The 15,962-nt window shown below is 45.5% G+C and overlaps 1 protein-coding gene across 3 annotated transcripts; it reads right to left on the bottom strand.

The window, feature by feature from the left end:
* Positions 1-48: 48 nt before the first annotated feature.
* maml1 (mastermind-like transcriptional coactivator 1) lies at positions 49-14,196 on the bottom strand. 3 transcript variants are annotated; one of them, XM_052057065.1, is made up of 6 exons: positions 13,804-14,196; positions 12,748-13,078; positions 5,463-6,806; positions 3,469-3,708; positions 2,678-2,807; positions 49-1,644 (listed from the first exon to the last, which is right to left on the bottom strand). In XM_052057065.1, exons 2-6 carry the CDS (start codon positions 13,069-13,071, stop codon positions 734-736), a joined length of 2,949 nt encoding a protein of 982 aa, XP_051913025.1. In that variant the 5' UTR covers positions 13,072-13,078; positions 13,804-14,196; the 3' UTR covers positions 49-733. The 3 variants fall into 3 exon arrangements, with proteins under 3 accessions (XP_051913025.1, XP_051912862.1, XP_051912947.1); XM_052056902.1 differs by having other exon boundaries at positions 12,748-14,196; XM_052056987.1 differs by having other exon boundaries at positions 3,469-3,705; positions 12,748-14,196.
* Between the last annotated feature and the right edge of the window lie 1,766 nt (positions 14,197-15,962).

The raw sequence follows: 15,962 nt of genomic DNA, 5'->3' as shown, positions 1-15,962 counted from the left end.
TCATGCAATTCATCCTTACACATTACACACACACACACACACAGGAAGTGTTTTTGGAGTAGTATATTTACAAGACATAATTCTCTTGTTTAACACGAACATATCAAAAGTAGAAAATACTTACAAAAATGGTCTGCCATATATAAAAATAACATCTATGTCCAGATCGCAACATTACATACAAAAAATAGATTTAGAAACATTTAAACATGAACAAGGTGGCGCATAAACTCCGCCGGCCGGCCAATGGCAACGCATTCTAGTCCGAGTGAACCGTGCATTCATCAACCTGTGTGAGTGCAACCGGGAAGTCAACGTCAAACTCAACTCAAGAATTAATTGTAACATGTAATGTAACATTTGACATCACGAAACATGTGAACAAATGGTGTCATGTGGCATCACAACTTGTCTGATGTTACATGTCAGGTTAATGTCATGTGTGACGTGTTGCACAACATATGCCCCAGGTGGTGTCACATGATGAATCACGTGATACAGATGTCACATGATGCATGTAAAGTGTTACATGACACATCGTAACATCACGCGACGTGTCACATGACACTGCTTGGGGGCACATGTGCGATGTGCCATCTGACGCTTCGTGGAACATTTGATAACATGTGATGTCACATAAAACGCATGACATGGTGACAACTAATACCCGGGACTCGAGACAAGATGCGGGCGGGTCGCTCCCAGTTGGTGGTGACGGAAAGCGTGTCGGCGTCTACTGGTGAGAGGCGAGCAGCTCGTCAAGGTCAGCCATCCACTCGTGAGCGCTCTGCCCCTTGAGCAGTGACTCCACCAAGTCGCTCTCGGCGGCGAAGCTCCCGGCAGTGGCGTTGTAGCCGAAGGAGAGCTGCTGCTGATTGGCCGTCCTGCTGACCTGGTAACCTTGGTTACATGCCAGGCCTTGCCGCCCGCCACTGGCCGTCGCCCCAAATGCCACGAGGTCGGGGAGAACGCTCTGATTGGTCGGGTGGTTCTGAGTGGCTTGCTGTTGAGTCTGGGGCGGGCCCAGATTTTGTGGGTTGGGTGGCGCCCTCTGTTGGGTGCTCTGCATCATGCCCGCCCCAGGCCGCCCGGTGGGGTTGGTGTTAAAAGCGGTAGCGGCCATCTTGGGTATGCGAGGTTGCTGCTGCTGCATGTGGAAGGCGTTGGTGGTGTTGGTGAAGGCGTTGGGAGGAAGACCGGCGCTAGCGGGTGGCGTTGGTTGCTGCCAAACTGCGCTCTGAGCGGCCTGCATGTTGGCGGGCATGCGGGCGGTGGCCATCTGCTGCTGCTTTAACATGGCGGCAGCGTTGGACTGTTTGCTGAGGTGCTGCTGGGACAACAGGGTGTGCCTGTACAAGGGCTGGCGCTGTTGGGGCGCGTGCCCGCCGCTGCCATGCCCACCGCTTGGGTGAAGGGTCATGTTGTTGTACAGCACCTGCTGGACATCCACACCAGCTCCGCCTCCGCAGGAGGTCAGCCCAAGGTCCACCTGACTAACCGTTGGCGGTGGAGCCGCGCCGCCAGCCGACATGGCACCGGAGGCCATGTTGAGTCCCATCATGCCTTGTGGCTGAGGAAACATGCGCTGGCTGGAGGGTGCGGGGCCTCCCATGGAAGACACGCTGGCCAGTGACTGAGACGAAGCTGAGGCGGACAAAGAATGACACGCGTTAGTCGCAACAAAAGCATGAAAACCTCCCTTGCATATCATTAGGCCGATTTGAAATTCCTATCATAATCGCAAGAACAACATTTAATTGTTTCACGACTAACAGTTGCCTTAAACACCTGGAATATGAGTCACAAGGAAGACATAGCAAAGCGTATGGCATGTGAAATTCATATAGCAACAACACTAACTCAATAGCTCACAAACAAGAATAACCGAAATAAGAGAAGAGTAAGATCGTAGGGTTGATGTTTTTGTCGCACGACATTATCAATAACTGCATAGCACAGCTTTTGATTTGCAACCTTTAAAACTTGGAAACATTAAAAACATGATCTTTTTCCAATCAGCTGAAAGCGACGTGATCAGCACCAATTTCCCATCACGTGCCATGCTTTTTGTTTTAACGCATTTTGTATTTTTTTTAAACATTTCATTGACCCTGTGATTTCACATATTTACTTGCATTTGTGTATATGAATCCAACTCATAACTGATCTTCATAATTGACTTGACATCAAGGTGTAATATTTTAGTGACGTCTCTCAAGTTCATGCAGTTAACATTGTGACTTAAAAAGAAGAAGAAAAAAAAGGAGAAGTGATATTGACGTCAATGACGAAACAGCCGTGTTGTACGCAAATGAGCGCACTGGCTCATTTGCATGCCACTGCAAGAAAAAAAATTATATTTGCAAATATGTTTTGGGAGATGTGTGAAGAACACCAGGAAGGCTGAAAGTAGTGCTCAGACTGTAAGTTGATATTATTACTCTTTGTGAACAACTGTGTTGTTGTTTCTAAGCATACTCCCCCCAAAAATTTTATATTTGTCCTTTCTGCATCTGCGTGTCTCTCTCTTTTTTTTTAATTTGGTAGAGCTGGCAGTGAAAATATCAAACAGATTTTGGAAGAAAGAGGGAAAATACGTGCTGTAGAAATAAATACATTGGAGTGGAATTGAAAAAAGCCTGTTCTGTGATGGAGCACATATTGATGATTTTCTGACCTGTAAACTGGCTGACGGGAGCCTGGGCAAAAGCGTTCTGATTGGCATTCTGTCCGGCTTGGTCCTGGTACTGAGGGGGTGGTCTGGTCAGGTGTCTCTGGAGCTGCTGGTCCTGCTGACGTTGTTTCTCCTGCACGGCGCAACATGAACAACAGAGTTTGTCACCGGCGAGCGTGTGGTCGGAGAAAAGAGGAAGTTGCATACGGGTCAATAATTAAGACGTCTAACATTAACAAGGTTTAAATTGTTTTTTTTGGGTAGCTTTTTAAATGTACAATGTAGCTTGTTAATTTTTTTCATTTTATTTATTTTTCAATTTTACTTTGAGCTATTTTGTTTGTTTTTTTTAAACCTTGGTCCCATGAGAAATCGTGCAAAGTTTCTGAGCGTCAGCGACATGGAGGCCCATGAGCCTTTTTGGAAGGAATGTAGTGGAAAGGGGGCATCCCGGTGGTCAAATGGTTAGTGCGTTGACCTCACAGTGCCGAGGTCGTGGGTTCGGGTCCGCCCTTCCTGTGTGGACTTTGCATGTTCTCCCCGTGCCTGCGTGGGTTTTCCCCGGGTACTCCGGTTTCCTCCCACATTCCCAAAACATGCATGGCAAGCTGATTGAACAGTCTAAATTGTGTGTGAGTGAATATGAATGGTTGTTCGTATATGTCTGCATTGCTGGGAACTGGTTCAGGATATACCCCACCTACTGCCAGAAAACAGTTGGGATAGGCTCCAGCATGCCCTGCGACCCTTGTGAGGATAAAGCGGATTGGAAAATGGATGGAGTGGAAAGTGACCTGTTCAGCCATCATCTGCTGTCTCTGCAGGTACTGCTGCTTTTGCTGGTCCAGAATCTGCTGTTGCTGTTGTTGCTTGAGTGCCGCCGCCTGGCTGCTGAGGTAGGCCGTATTGCCGTGGTTACTCGCCATGGCGTTGGGCCCGGGCTGGGCCGCCATTCCGCTACCGCCCGGCGCGGACGTCAGGGTGCTAGCGGGATTGGGCCCGTGTGGAGGCGCCGGGTACGAGTTCTGGTCCTGCTACAAGAAGACACAAACAGAGCGTGACGTCCACATATCAACCAAAAAAAAAAAAAAAAAAGTATGGCCGCAGCTAAGCAATTTGGTTCTAATCCATGTCTTATCATGTATTTTCACAATTACTTTTTATGAACCAAATATTGTACTTTTTAATGACGATCATGTGAGTCATGTCAGTTCCCCGGCATCGCACTGAAGTCAAAATCATTAAAATATGAGAGAGATGTACACATCGGCCAATATGAAATACATGTATCGTGATGTACTTTTCAGTCATTTTGCCCGGCCCTATCTAATGACATTTTTCTAAACACACACACGCACAGATTCTGAGTGTTGTCTGTGTCAGTTGGGGCCTGCAAGAAGTAGAGCAAAATAAACCCCCAATGGACTTTGACTCGAGTTGACTGCTGGGAAAGGCTCCGTCCGGCACGGATGGATGGATAAATGAGTTACGTTCAAGCAGCTGGTTGGAGGCAGTGTCTAGCACCACCTGCAGGACAAACTCTTGCCCAATCACCTGCTGGGCTAAGGTTAGCTATGAGCTCATGTTAATAAGCAGCTGTATCTCGTGAGCAATCTGTTGGTGTTTTTCTTTTTAAGCTTGAGGACACTTTGGGCCATGGACAGACTTTTTGTAAACGCACACACATTTATTCCTTACTTTACTGCATAAGATCAGTTCTTATTTTATTTTTCATTTTTTTAAACTTGCACATTTCAGTCTACTCGCCCAATTTTGTACATTTTAAAGCAAGCTAGAAAATGAAATACTTGCTCAATAGTCCCCTTTTGTTTTACTAATGACCACATGATGAGCAGAGTAACTCCACCATGCCAAATCTAAATGTGGTCATTCTTTCGAGTTCCGTAAGCCAATCAACGCCAAACCTAAGAAAGTGTCGTAAAATTGCCGCCCTTTCCAAAAATTGATGAATGACATCATCTGCTAGAAAACACACAAAAAGAGTGATATTTTCAAATGTTGGGTCGAGAATGAATCCCATTGTGCCAAGTTGTACAATTCAATCAAGCAAATAAGGAATTTGAAGAACTTTGGTTTTCAAGGGTTTGAATTGGCCATGATAGAGAGAAAAGAAAGAATAAAACAAACAGTAAATGAGGGCCTCAATAAAAGCAGCTGGGGGGGGGGGGATTGTCAGTTTACTTGGTTACCTAAGTACTCAGCAGAATATTTGATTGATTAATCAATTCTAAAATGATTTGTTTGTGACAGCCTTATCTGCACCAAATTATTTTTGTAAATAATCTTTCAATTTTTTTCTCATAAATCCGATCACCGGTATATTAAAAAACATCCCTTTATATCAGTCAAGCCATTAAGTAGACCAACCAGTTGATGATTCTGCAGTTACTGGTTTGGTGTGAAACATTCAGAGAGAGAGAGAAAAAGAAAAGAAAAAATATTGACCATTCTTTTCAAAGTTAAAAGATGTTTGCAAATGCCTTATTTTGAAAAAAAAAAACAAAACAAAACAAAATCCAAAACAAAAACAAAAATGAGTCTGCTTTCGTGGAGGAGGACAGAAACCAGAAGTTTCCTATTAAGAGGCAGAAATTCAGAAGATTTGGAAAATATCAAATTCGACCAGGACTCTTAACGAGTAATCGATCATCAAAATTATTTCTCAATTAATTTCATTATTGATTAGATGTTAATTAACCACTGAATTGTTGCACCTCGAAAGTCTATGACGGACATCCCTGAAGTTGTCCGTGTGCGTGCGTGTTACCTGCGAGTGTGTTAGGTGTTGCCGGAAGTTCATGTTGTTCTTCTGCTTCATTTGCTGCTGCTGCTGCTGCTGCTGCTGCTGCTGTTGTTGTCTGAGCAAGCTGAGCAAGGCGGCCTTGTTCTGGTTCTGGCTGTTGGCGGGCCGGGGTGGACCGGGCCCGGCCTCAAAGTGGGAAAGGGGTTTGGTGTTGTTGTAGTTCAACATGGCCGCCTGGCCCCCCGGCGCTGGCGCGTGGTTCAGAGGGGGCCCCTGAGCCGGGTGGCTAAGCAAGCCGGAGTGGCCGGCGGCCCCTGACATGTAGCTGTTGGCCCCTGCCTTGGGCGAGCCCTTGGGGGGCTGGCCAGACATAAGGCGCTGCTTCTGCGTGCTGGAATTGAAGTCCTGTGGGTACAAGGAGGGGGTGGCCGGCTTGTCCACACCAAACGCCGGCCCCAGCGGGCTCTGTGAGGGGGCAGCCATCTGCGTCCAGGGCGGGGGGTGAGCGTGGGGGCCCCCCTGGCTGTGGAACTTGGCCCCGGCGGGCGGCGTCTGTCTGTGCTGCAGCTGGCTGTGGAGCTGCTGCGCCCGCTGCTGCTGGGCAGCCAGTTGCTGAAGCTGTTGTGCGGGGGACAGGTCTTTGGTGAGGAGGTGATTGGGGGGCGCCGGGTGCTGCCTGGGCGGTGGCGCGGCCAGAGAGGAGGCGGACGAAGTGGCTGCCGGAGAGCTGGTGGGGTGAGAAGGAGGGGGAGGCCCAGAAGACGCCGAGCGAACGTGAGGGGACCCGGTGCGCGAGTCCTGCTCAAAGGCGGACGGGGAAAACTCGGCTTTCACGCTTCCCAAATCCAGAGGAAGGAGACTCTGGGAGGACTGGCTGCCCGCCACTCCGCCACTTCCTTGGTTGGGCGTCATCTCCAGAGGGTCTTTGCGGTCCTCGAAGCCATCGTTGAGGATGTCCTGGATGTCCTCGTAGGGCACGGTACAGTTGAGCTCCTCCATGAGGTCTGACCACTCCTGCTCATCTAAGTTGAGGTCCGGGAAGAGGTTGTTGTTGTTTCCTCCTGCCGACGGCGGCATGATGGGCAGAATGTCGTCGGGCTCCTGCTTCATCTCCTTGCGGTGGAAGTCGCCCACCGCCGCCTCCTTGGCGCCATCTGCTGCCAACTCGATGGCGGGCCCGTGGGTGCCGTTGGAGGCCAGTGCGTCGCCCAGACCCAACTTGGAGTCCATGGGGGAGCCATTGGCCTTGGCGGCGGCATCCATGCAGGCCTTCTTGTTGTGCGGGAAGCCGTCCGAAAAGCCGTTGACTTGCTCGCGGCCCAAAGGCGAACCGGCGCTTTCCAGCTTTCTCTTGACCGTTTCCTGCAACTGCAACGCAAACCAAAAATGGGGCCCATGAAACACACGAAGGACTTCAATTTCTGCCATTGAAATGAATCAAAATGCTCTGAATCCATTTCATCCAATCCAAGCCGAATTGTTTTTTTTTTTGACAGCCAGCCAAGTGTTCAGTCCAGAAACATAACAGGATTTGCAGTAAAACAAAAAAATGAAAATAATACAAAGATTAATGACTTGGGAAGGAAGTAAATTATTTTAGTAATTGACTGTTCTGTTGATTAATTGATGAATCAGATGGAACTTTTAAAAATTCCCCATCGAAAAGCAAATTCACTCTGTTAGCAATTTTTTTTTTACTTATTTACTGTAAACATTGTTTGTACAATACTCAATGCTCTCAATATATTCAATGCATTTAACTGTATTAGTATTATTTTAAGTGTGTTTAAAAATCGTAGACAGAATTAAGTGCTCTGAATGTTTTAAAAAATATTCCCATCTCGCAGATTTCAATTTGTACGGGGGATGGGATGGTAACCCATGAGGGGAGGAGGTGGGGTACTGTATCCCAAGCGTAGGAAAACATGAGAGACAAACAGCGACAGAAATGCTGAGTTTGGAAATATACATGAACCCAAAATAAAATCCAGAAATAGCAAAAGCAACAGCTGAGTCAGCACCGAGTCATTTTCATTATTGGGCCTTCAACGAAAAATGGAAAATTATTCTGCATATGGTTGTCAAGTGTTCCATTTACTACAACATGATGAGCCAATGTCATCAAAATTCTAGACATTTAAAGTTAAAATATTTGAATGTAAACAAGCATGTTGGAAGTACAAACTGAGTGACCTGAGGATACACGCACTATCTTGCCCACCATAAAAACGAGGCGGACTGCTTCCTCCATCGGGAGGCTTGCACAGACCAGGACCTCGGAGCCAGGACAATGGGCATGGCCCTGGTTCTGGTCCACCTCTGCAGCAATGGTCCACATGCCACTGGCCCACTTTGCATTGGAGCCAAGGATGTGCCAACTCTTTCCCTTTGAGAAGTCCAGCCATAATAAAGAAAAACTACAAATTCTTTTCATAATATCGATTAATAAACAAACAACCATTCACACTCACAATCACACCTACGGACAACCTGGAGTTATCAATCAACCAACCAAGCATGGTTTTTGGAATGTGGGAGGAAACCAGTATCCGGAGAAAACCATCGCAGGCATGGGAAGAACATGCAACTCCACACAGGAAGGCCGGGGACGGATGTGAACCCACGACTCACCGTGCCGCCAATTTATCATTACACAAATGGTTATTTCAAATATTTGTTTTTAAATTGTAGAAAAAATATATAATTTAAAGCGACATGTACAGTACATAGTATGCTTCACAAGTTTGCCCAAGCCTGGTCTCCACTGATGTGACAAACTCGGAACCTTCCCCCATGAGCTGTAAACATCAAGTCACGTGACAAGTGGGCCAGTAACAAGTGAGTAAGTGAATGTGTGTGTGTGTGTGTGTGCACGCGTGTGTGTGTGTGTGTGAGAGAGAGCGTTTTTGGTGAGTCAAAGTGAGCTGAACAACCGAGTGATTGAAGTTTCAGAACTTGAAATTCTGGTATGACTCCACCCCTGGTAGCCATGGAGATGACCTTCTGAGAGGGACAACAACATGCCAGTGTGTCTGCTTGTCTATCACAATGGCTCTGACTGCTCTGGCATCTAATCACGTAAACCTGCAGCTAAAGACAAATGCTACCGCTTCTATCTGGATCCAAAAACCTAGATGGATCTCTAGCTCTGTCTTGGTCTGTATATCTGGACAAATTTATTTTGATGTATTTGACTATCTACTTACAGCCCATCTCTGAAGGTCAACAAGTCAACAAGTCAAGTCAACAGTATTTATAGAGCACTTTCAAACAGCCATCGCTGCATACAAAGTGCTGTACATGGAGAAATTTAACATGCACAATAAACAGTAAGACAAATTGGTAATAAAGGCGGTAGAAAGCACCAAACAGTAAAACCAAGAACAAATCTAAGTCATGCTGAGTCGAATGCCAAAGAATACAAGTGAGTTTTGAGGAGGGCTTTGAAGATGGGCAGCGAGGAGGCTTGCCGAATGTTCAGTGGGAGGTCATTCCAGAGAGAGGGACCAGCAACAGAAAAGGCTCGATCCCCTCTGAGCCTCAGTTTAGTTCTTGGTACTTCAAATAATGTCTGGTCCACAGACCTGAGGCGCCGGGCAGGTGTGTAGGGGCGGATGAGCTCAGAGAGGTAAAGTGGCGCGGGATTATTCAGAGATTTGAAAACAAAGAGGAGGATCTTGAAAATAATTCTAAAATGAATGGGGAGCCAGTGAAGGGATGCCAGAGTAGGAGTTATGTGCTCCCTCTTACGAGTACCAGTCAAGAGGCGAGCAGCGGCATTCTGGACCAGCTGAAGGCGCTTAATGGAGGACTGGCTGACTCCAAAGTAAAGGGCACTGCAGTAATCGAACCGGGATGTGACTAAGGCATGAATTACTGTCTCAAAGTGTTCATGTGAGAGTTTAGGTATTATCAGCTGTCTAAGGTGAAAGAAGCTGGATTTAACAACGGCACCAATTTGACGATCGAGTTTGAAATCACTGTCCAGTTTAAGGCCCAAGTTTGAGACCGTTGATTGATGAAGGTAGCGATCAAGCTATCAGTCAGGACCACTCTATCGTTGTGATCTATAATCAATTTATCTATTTGAATCTATCAATCGATTTGGATCTATCTGGAGCTGCGAAGCTACAGTATGTGCCAAATAGTTTGTCATCGTGTGTGTAAAACCTAACAGCAGACTAAAACAACGAAGAAAGATGCTAATGCTAGCCCTCTGCCTGCGGTGGAGGTCACAGAGCATCCTTGACCCCGCCCTTTTTTGTTTTTGTTACGCCGATGAACAAAACACAGTAACAATGCACAGGCGTGTTATATGATTGAGCCACTTGGCTCAGAGTGCATTGAGTGGCCCAGAAAATTCATTATTGAAGTTTTAAGCATGTGAATGTTATCATATGTGTTTCTGGTGCCAGATTCATAGATACTTCCATAAATAATCACCGATAATTGTCAGCGATCGACTGATTAGAGCATCCCTATGACAGACAATTTAACAATAATCACAGGCATTTATTCTTTATCATCTGCAAAGAACAACTAAGATTACTGCCATACTGACGAGCCGCTGAGACGTCAAAACTTTTTTTTAAATCCATTTCACCAGGAAAATATCCAACAGTTTAATTGATTATTAGAATATTGTTTAAACAAGACATGTACAAATGAATCAATGAGTAAAGAACACCTACTGCTAAATGCTTGCTCTTCACTCTGGCACAAAAATGTCAAATATTCATGATGGCGCTTGGATGGAATGCTAAGCTTGAACTGGTCACATTTTATTTTGTCTGCTGTTTATCTCATTTCAACCCATTGTTACAGGCATCCAGCTGTTTCTATCTCGATGTTCATCTGCTCTTTATCTGGCGATAAGTGTATGTTTACATCTCGAGGTCCACCAGCTATGTGATGGATGCTTAACTCTGCACACAAATTGCCGTGATCGAATCAGAATTTTCGGTGTCAGATCAGAGCGAAGCAGAGAATGTCTCCATACTTATTTTACTCTGACAAAAGCACCAAACTGTTGCCACGCCGCATTTACAGCGTCTGACATTGTGACTTTTTGGGCGAGGCATGTTGTGGTTGCCAGAACTGGCACTCGCCAGGTAAGTATATTAAGATTAAATCTGACAGGACAAAAAATGTGTGCAGCAACATGTTACTTTCAACATTTTTGTTTATGAAATTTGTAGTGGTCCCGTCAGGCCAGAGGCAGTGAACTTAAGATGGCCTAACATACTGTCCCGTAGTGACCCAGGACCACCTATAATGTAGAAAGAACCCCGAGGGATTGTCCCCGCGAGCAAGTATTTATGGCACTAAAAACGAACCTGGGTTCTCCCTTTGGCCGTGGTATAGTAAGGTATCTTGGTTGAGCAAAGTCATTTTCAACCTAAAAGAAAAAATTTTCAGAAGGCAGAAGTCATTGTCGGAATGGGCCACTGTAGTCTTTGCTTCAAGACAGTTTTACAAGAAGTGTATGTGCAGCTTTATAAAGTATTTTGGTGCTGATAATGACTCCAATTGGAGCTATTTGGATTTGTTGGAGTATGAGCTGTTTTTTCCCCTTTCATTGAAGTACAATGACTTAGGCTAAATCCAAAAAAGGTAATGAGTGCATTTTTATTCTCATTTTATCGCTTCCAAGCCAAGGGCGTCAGACGCCTTTGAACACTAAATCTTCTAAACCTTTCCTAGAAGATAATCATGTGGACTGAGATGCGTTAAGAGTAGATTTGTCTGGATAATCAGGCCGGACTATCAATCTGAAATATTAAACGATTAAGATTGTTTCATATTTTTCATAGCAATTAGCCTCTAGATCTAATGACCAACTTCAAGTACTTGCCCTGTTATCGTGTTGCCCGTCATATTCTCTTTAGTGTTTTGTGCATGCATCACACGGCAGGTTGGTAATACGCCCTCCTTCGGATGATTCAAAAGAAAAATCTGACTGGCATTCCCATTTCTTAAATGTAGTAACTAATACACCTTTCTGTGTTTTTTTTCTCGCCGCCATCTCTATCCATCATCCACGCGCTTTCTAAGCGTGCAGACAAAAATAGCAACCCGCATGTGCAAATGTTTCCTGTTCCGCCCCCCCAACCCACTTAATAAAAACAAAACAAAAGTAGAATAGAAGAAAAACTCTCACACACCACACCACAAACACACATACAGGCACAGTGAAATTGCGGTGACCACACAGGAGAGATTCTATCGCGTACAGTCAACTAGTGCGCAGTGATTTTTACCGTACCGTACAAATGATCCCACCGAAACAACACGCTACCGGAAAGAATCGTTACCGTGAAATCCTCAGGCGTGGAATAGTTACCACCTAAAATCTTGGGTCTGTGGGGAAAACCAATGTCTCTTCAGCCATTTGAGTCTACGAACTATGACGTGAATGGAATGCAGCCAATTGAAGTGGGCTGACCGACCAACAAGGAAGCAGCAGTAAATAAAACATGTCCTACCTACCCCTATGACTATTATTATACAAAAGTAGGTACCCTTGACTGCAGAAAGTATCTTCCAAAGCAAGTCTATTCTAGACACTGTCACCCTCTTTTCACTCAAGAGTCACAAGTAGCGTGTCACACGTTGTTCTTCTCAAGTAGAAAAAGGTACATGTACGCTGCGAACGATCTAAGCGACAATCAGTGCAGGTTCATACGAGGAGACACCGGGTTCGTCCCCTGTGAAGTGCTGCAACAACTTGCTGATTTTTCCAGTATTGAGCCACCAATTGGTCAATTTTTAGGCTTTGTGACATGAGGCTACATTTGAGTAATGAGCTAGATTCTGTTGCACCAAGCACTCGTAACTCAAAATGTACCGAGCCCCATTACGAAACCAGCTCATGGCTTGAATGAGTAAAGACCAAAATATTGTTAGGATGCACCCGACAGTTCCAATAATAGTCCTGGAAAAAAATTACTCAAATGAATGTTCTTACTTAATTTTAGTAGTCATAATATGAATCGTAGTTTTAGTAGTAGCAATTGTAGTAGTACTTATAGCTGTAGTAGTGATATTGTTGTAGTAGTCATAGTCATGATGTAATCAGTAATTGTACAAGTCGTCATAGATTTAGGAATTGTAGTAGTAACAGGAGTAGAACTTTTTGTGGCATTAATACTTGGAGCCATAGCAGTGTTTTGATTCAAGTAGTGGTCGTTGTGTCAACAGTAGGGGAAGTGTTTTTTCAATCAGCATAATTCTAAAATTAAAGAGTAAAATAAAACATTACAACAAAAGAAACCAGTATCTCACTGAGTGGTGGTGGGGTTTTACTCACTGCAATTAGCGTGCTGTTTCGGCTTTGCTCGGCGGCGACTGCGCTGCCGTCGCCGAGCTCCGCGCCCGTCGCTCCAACACCGCCACCTCCTCCTCCGCCGCCGGCAGCCCCGGAAGCCCTCTGCCCAGCCTGCTCCCCGGCGCTGGCCGGGGGCTGCCGGTGCTTGTTGGACCTCTTGGCCTTGGCCTGCAGGCAGCGCTGGTGCAGGGCAAGGGTCTGCTGCCTCTCCAGCTCCAGGCTCTCCAGCGCAGCAGCCTCGTAGCGTCTCTCGCAGCTGTTGTGATGCTGCCGGAAGAGCTCGATTCTCCGCCGCAGCCGCTCCATCACCGCGCTGTGTCGCGGTGTAACAAAATCCGCCATCATCAATACAAAAAATGGCTTGCTGGCTCAGGTTAGGTCCATAAAACGCCAACTGTGGCTCTTGCTTATGATAATTATTGCTTTTGTGGCTAGGAGCGTCCGTAACCCTCTCCGTCCGTCCGTCAGTCTCTCGACCCTTACAATGCCAGCCGTGCTGCTGGCTCCATTGGAGGAGACCTTTGGGATTGCTCACGGCCTTCTGTCACCGCCGGCCGGTCGGCCGGCCGTCCTTCCGTACGGCCTCTTGGCCGGGGAGAAGAGCGAGACGCGAGGCCGAGCTGCGGGGAAACGAGCAGCGACAAGCCGCGTCCAAGTTGGCCAGAAAGCTAACTAATTAGCGCATTAGCAACATTTGTGTTGTGTTTACATGCTAGCACATTCCTCCACTCGCTAGAAGTTGCACGACTGAAAAAAAGTGGCAATTGAAGCGGGCCCCTTGGCCCGAGTGAGCTCACGGGGCATAGGGCATGTTGTAGGGGGGAAATTTCATGTTAACTCGGTGGCAACTTCAGTCGCTCGATGGATGTTAGCTGGGTGCTAAGCTAACGCGAGCTAAGCCACTCGGCGACTCTTTCGAGGGGACTTACTTGTTCGCCAACTTCGGAGGCCTTTCCGGCTCGGTTGGCCCACAAAATGGTGGCCTTTTCGTTTAGGGGGCTACGACAACATTGTCCGCGTGTGTCAAAAGGGACTTACTGTGAACGTGGGGCTGGGCCGTGCGCTCTCTACGGCATCTGTTGAGGCAACAGCTGATCCTCCGCCCGCTTGGCCGGTTGTTCGCCTGGTCGCCTCCTCCTGCGGCCGCCCGCCTCCCTTACCACCCTCCCCCCGTGTAGCCAAAGCTAGCTCTTTGACTAGCTCACTAACTCTGCTCGGGGGACAGACTGACTGACGGACTGCCTGCCTGACAATTTTGTTAGCTCCCGAGCGAAGCCAACTCGGAGCGAGCTCCTTTTTTAAGAGGTCGCCGCAGGTTGACGGTGCTTCTCCCGTTTTAGGGCTGCTTGTGGCTCTGTTCGTGCTCGTCTATTGTTTTCCAGTGGACGGGCAGGTTGACGCCGCCATTTTGGTAACTTTCTCTTTTTTTACTCGATGTGGAGAGCTATGTTCACGCCCGCCCCCTTGCTGGTGATGGACAGCACAAGGGCCCAATATACGGCAGCCGATGGGTACTCACCCATGCGAAAGGGAAACGACAGGCATGGGAACAATTTCTCATTGATTTGCCGACATTTGTTTTCCATCCCATAAAACTATTTTGAAATAATTCATAGCCTCAATTGTTTTTGTTTTTTGTCATTAAAATTTTGGGATTTCCCACAACACTCTCGCTATAATGTACATATACACACACACACACACACACACACATTATATACATATATATATATATATATATATATATGCATGTGCACACAATTTTTGTGATTTTTCAAATGTTTACACAATTTCTGAAAATGCATTTTGGAAAACTATTTTTTCCAGATTAGTTTTGATTGGTCGAAAAATATTTTTTAATGCATGCATTGTATTTATTTAATTTGCCCAAGAAAAAATTAAAATGTTTAATGATTACTGACATTACGTTACACTGATTTTTGGGGGGTGACTTTTTTTTTTTTTAGACAATTAGATTTTTCATACAGAAATTAACAGCTCATGTGTCGGCAATTAATACAAGTGCACAGTGTTGACTTTAAAAAATCTCCAATCCATCTAGAGCAGCTAAAGAAGAAGAAATGCAACAGTTCCATGTTCCATTTGGCCTTTTTATTCATCAAAACACACATCAGCGTCTGTCACAGTATTTCTAGTCAAAGTTGGACCTTTCTGGCGGCGTCTCGCTCGCCACACTGCATGTACAGCCGAGGAAGAGGCTGGGCCAACACTTTAGTTTCAACACAAAAAGCTAAAACAAAAAATCCTAAGTAATAATTATAAAACAAAAAAAACAAGCAGCATTTAGCGAGTGGACCTGACATACAGTGTGTTAGCAGGAGATATCACCATGATGGCGACAATGACGCCATGGACCAAAAGACTTTCGGTACTATCACGGTCCCTTATATAATTATGATATCATGATTAGGCAGTCAGGAATGAGTGAATGATTGCAAATGTAGCGACTGTGTTCAAAATCATTCCCCACTACCAATTCACTATATCGGGATGCTTATTTTGCAAACCTAAATATTTTGTAAAATTTTCACTATGTATAGGGAATAAGTAGCCAAATAAAAACACAAAATAAAAAATAAAAATAAAAAAACAGGGGGGGGGGCCCCCGACTCAAGTTCCATTGCTCGGGCTAAGCTAAATAGCTAATGAAATAGATGCACAGACAGAGTGACGCCTCAAAACAGGATATGCCAGTCAGCCACTTCCTGTTCAGTGCAGATACGTTGAAGGATTCGATCAAATAATTAAAAACCAAAAATTCAAACCATGTTTTTATCCACCAACCCTCAGATTTCGTTGCAATCTCATGATAGATTTACATGTGACAACAAGTGATGTCATCAACGTAAAGGAGAAGGAGATGGCGACCTATTTTTTCAATTTCCTCAATTGTGGTGAAATGAAAATTAAATGAGCAAAATCATGAAAATGGAGAGTTACTCTACATAATATGTTTTGTTCACCCATCTATGCCAGTGACGTTTATTGTCAGGAACAACAATGACATGCTCTTTCACTGCTTGGCAGGAGGAACAATTAAACTGTGGAAGTACCTTTTGCAAGTAGTTTTTTTTCCTCATGTCAAATACATGCCAATCATAAGAAATGGTTGCCAGGGGCTAAACTACCCAATTACATTCCACAGACTGTTTTGATTCGTTTCACCGCAATTGAGG

The sequence above is a fragment of the Hippocampus zosterae genome, chromosome 1 (genome assembly GCF_025434085.1).
Source record: "Hippocampus zosterae strain Florida chromosome 1, ASM2543408v3, whole genome shotgun sequence".
Lineage (NCBI taxonomy): Eukaryota > Metazoa > Chordata > Actinopteri > Syngnathiformes > Syngnathidae > Hippocampus > Hippocampus zosterae.
Note: the sequence above shows the minus strand (reverse complement) of the source record. Positions and strands in the feature narration are given on the sequence as shown.

Excerpts from the sequence above, each read along its gene's own strand:
- maml1 (XM_052056902.1), bottom strand. The coding sequence starts at position 13,110 with ATGATGGCGGATTTTGTTACACCGCGACACAGCGCGGTGATGGAGCGG. Across the intron at positions 3,709-5,462 it reads AACACCTAACACACTCGCAG|CAGGACCAGAACTCGTACCC; the intron begins GTAACACGCACG and ends GTCTTCTTGTAG. Across the intron at positions 1,645-2,677 it reads TCCCGTCAGCCAGTTTACAG|CTTCGTCTCAGTCACTGGCC; the intron begins GTCAGAAAATCA and ends TGTCCGCCTCAG.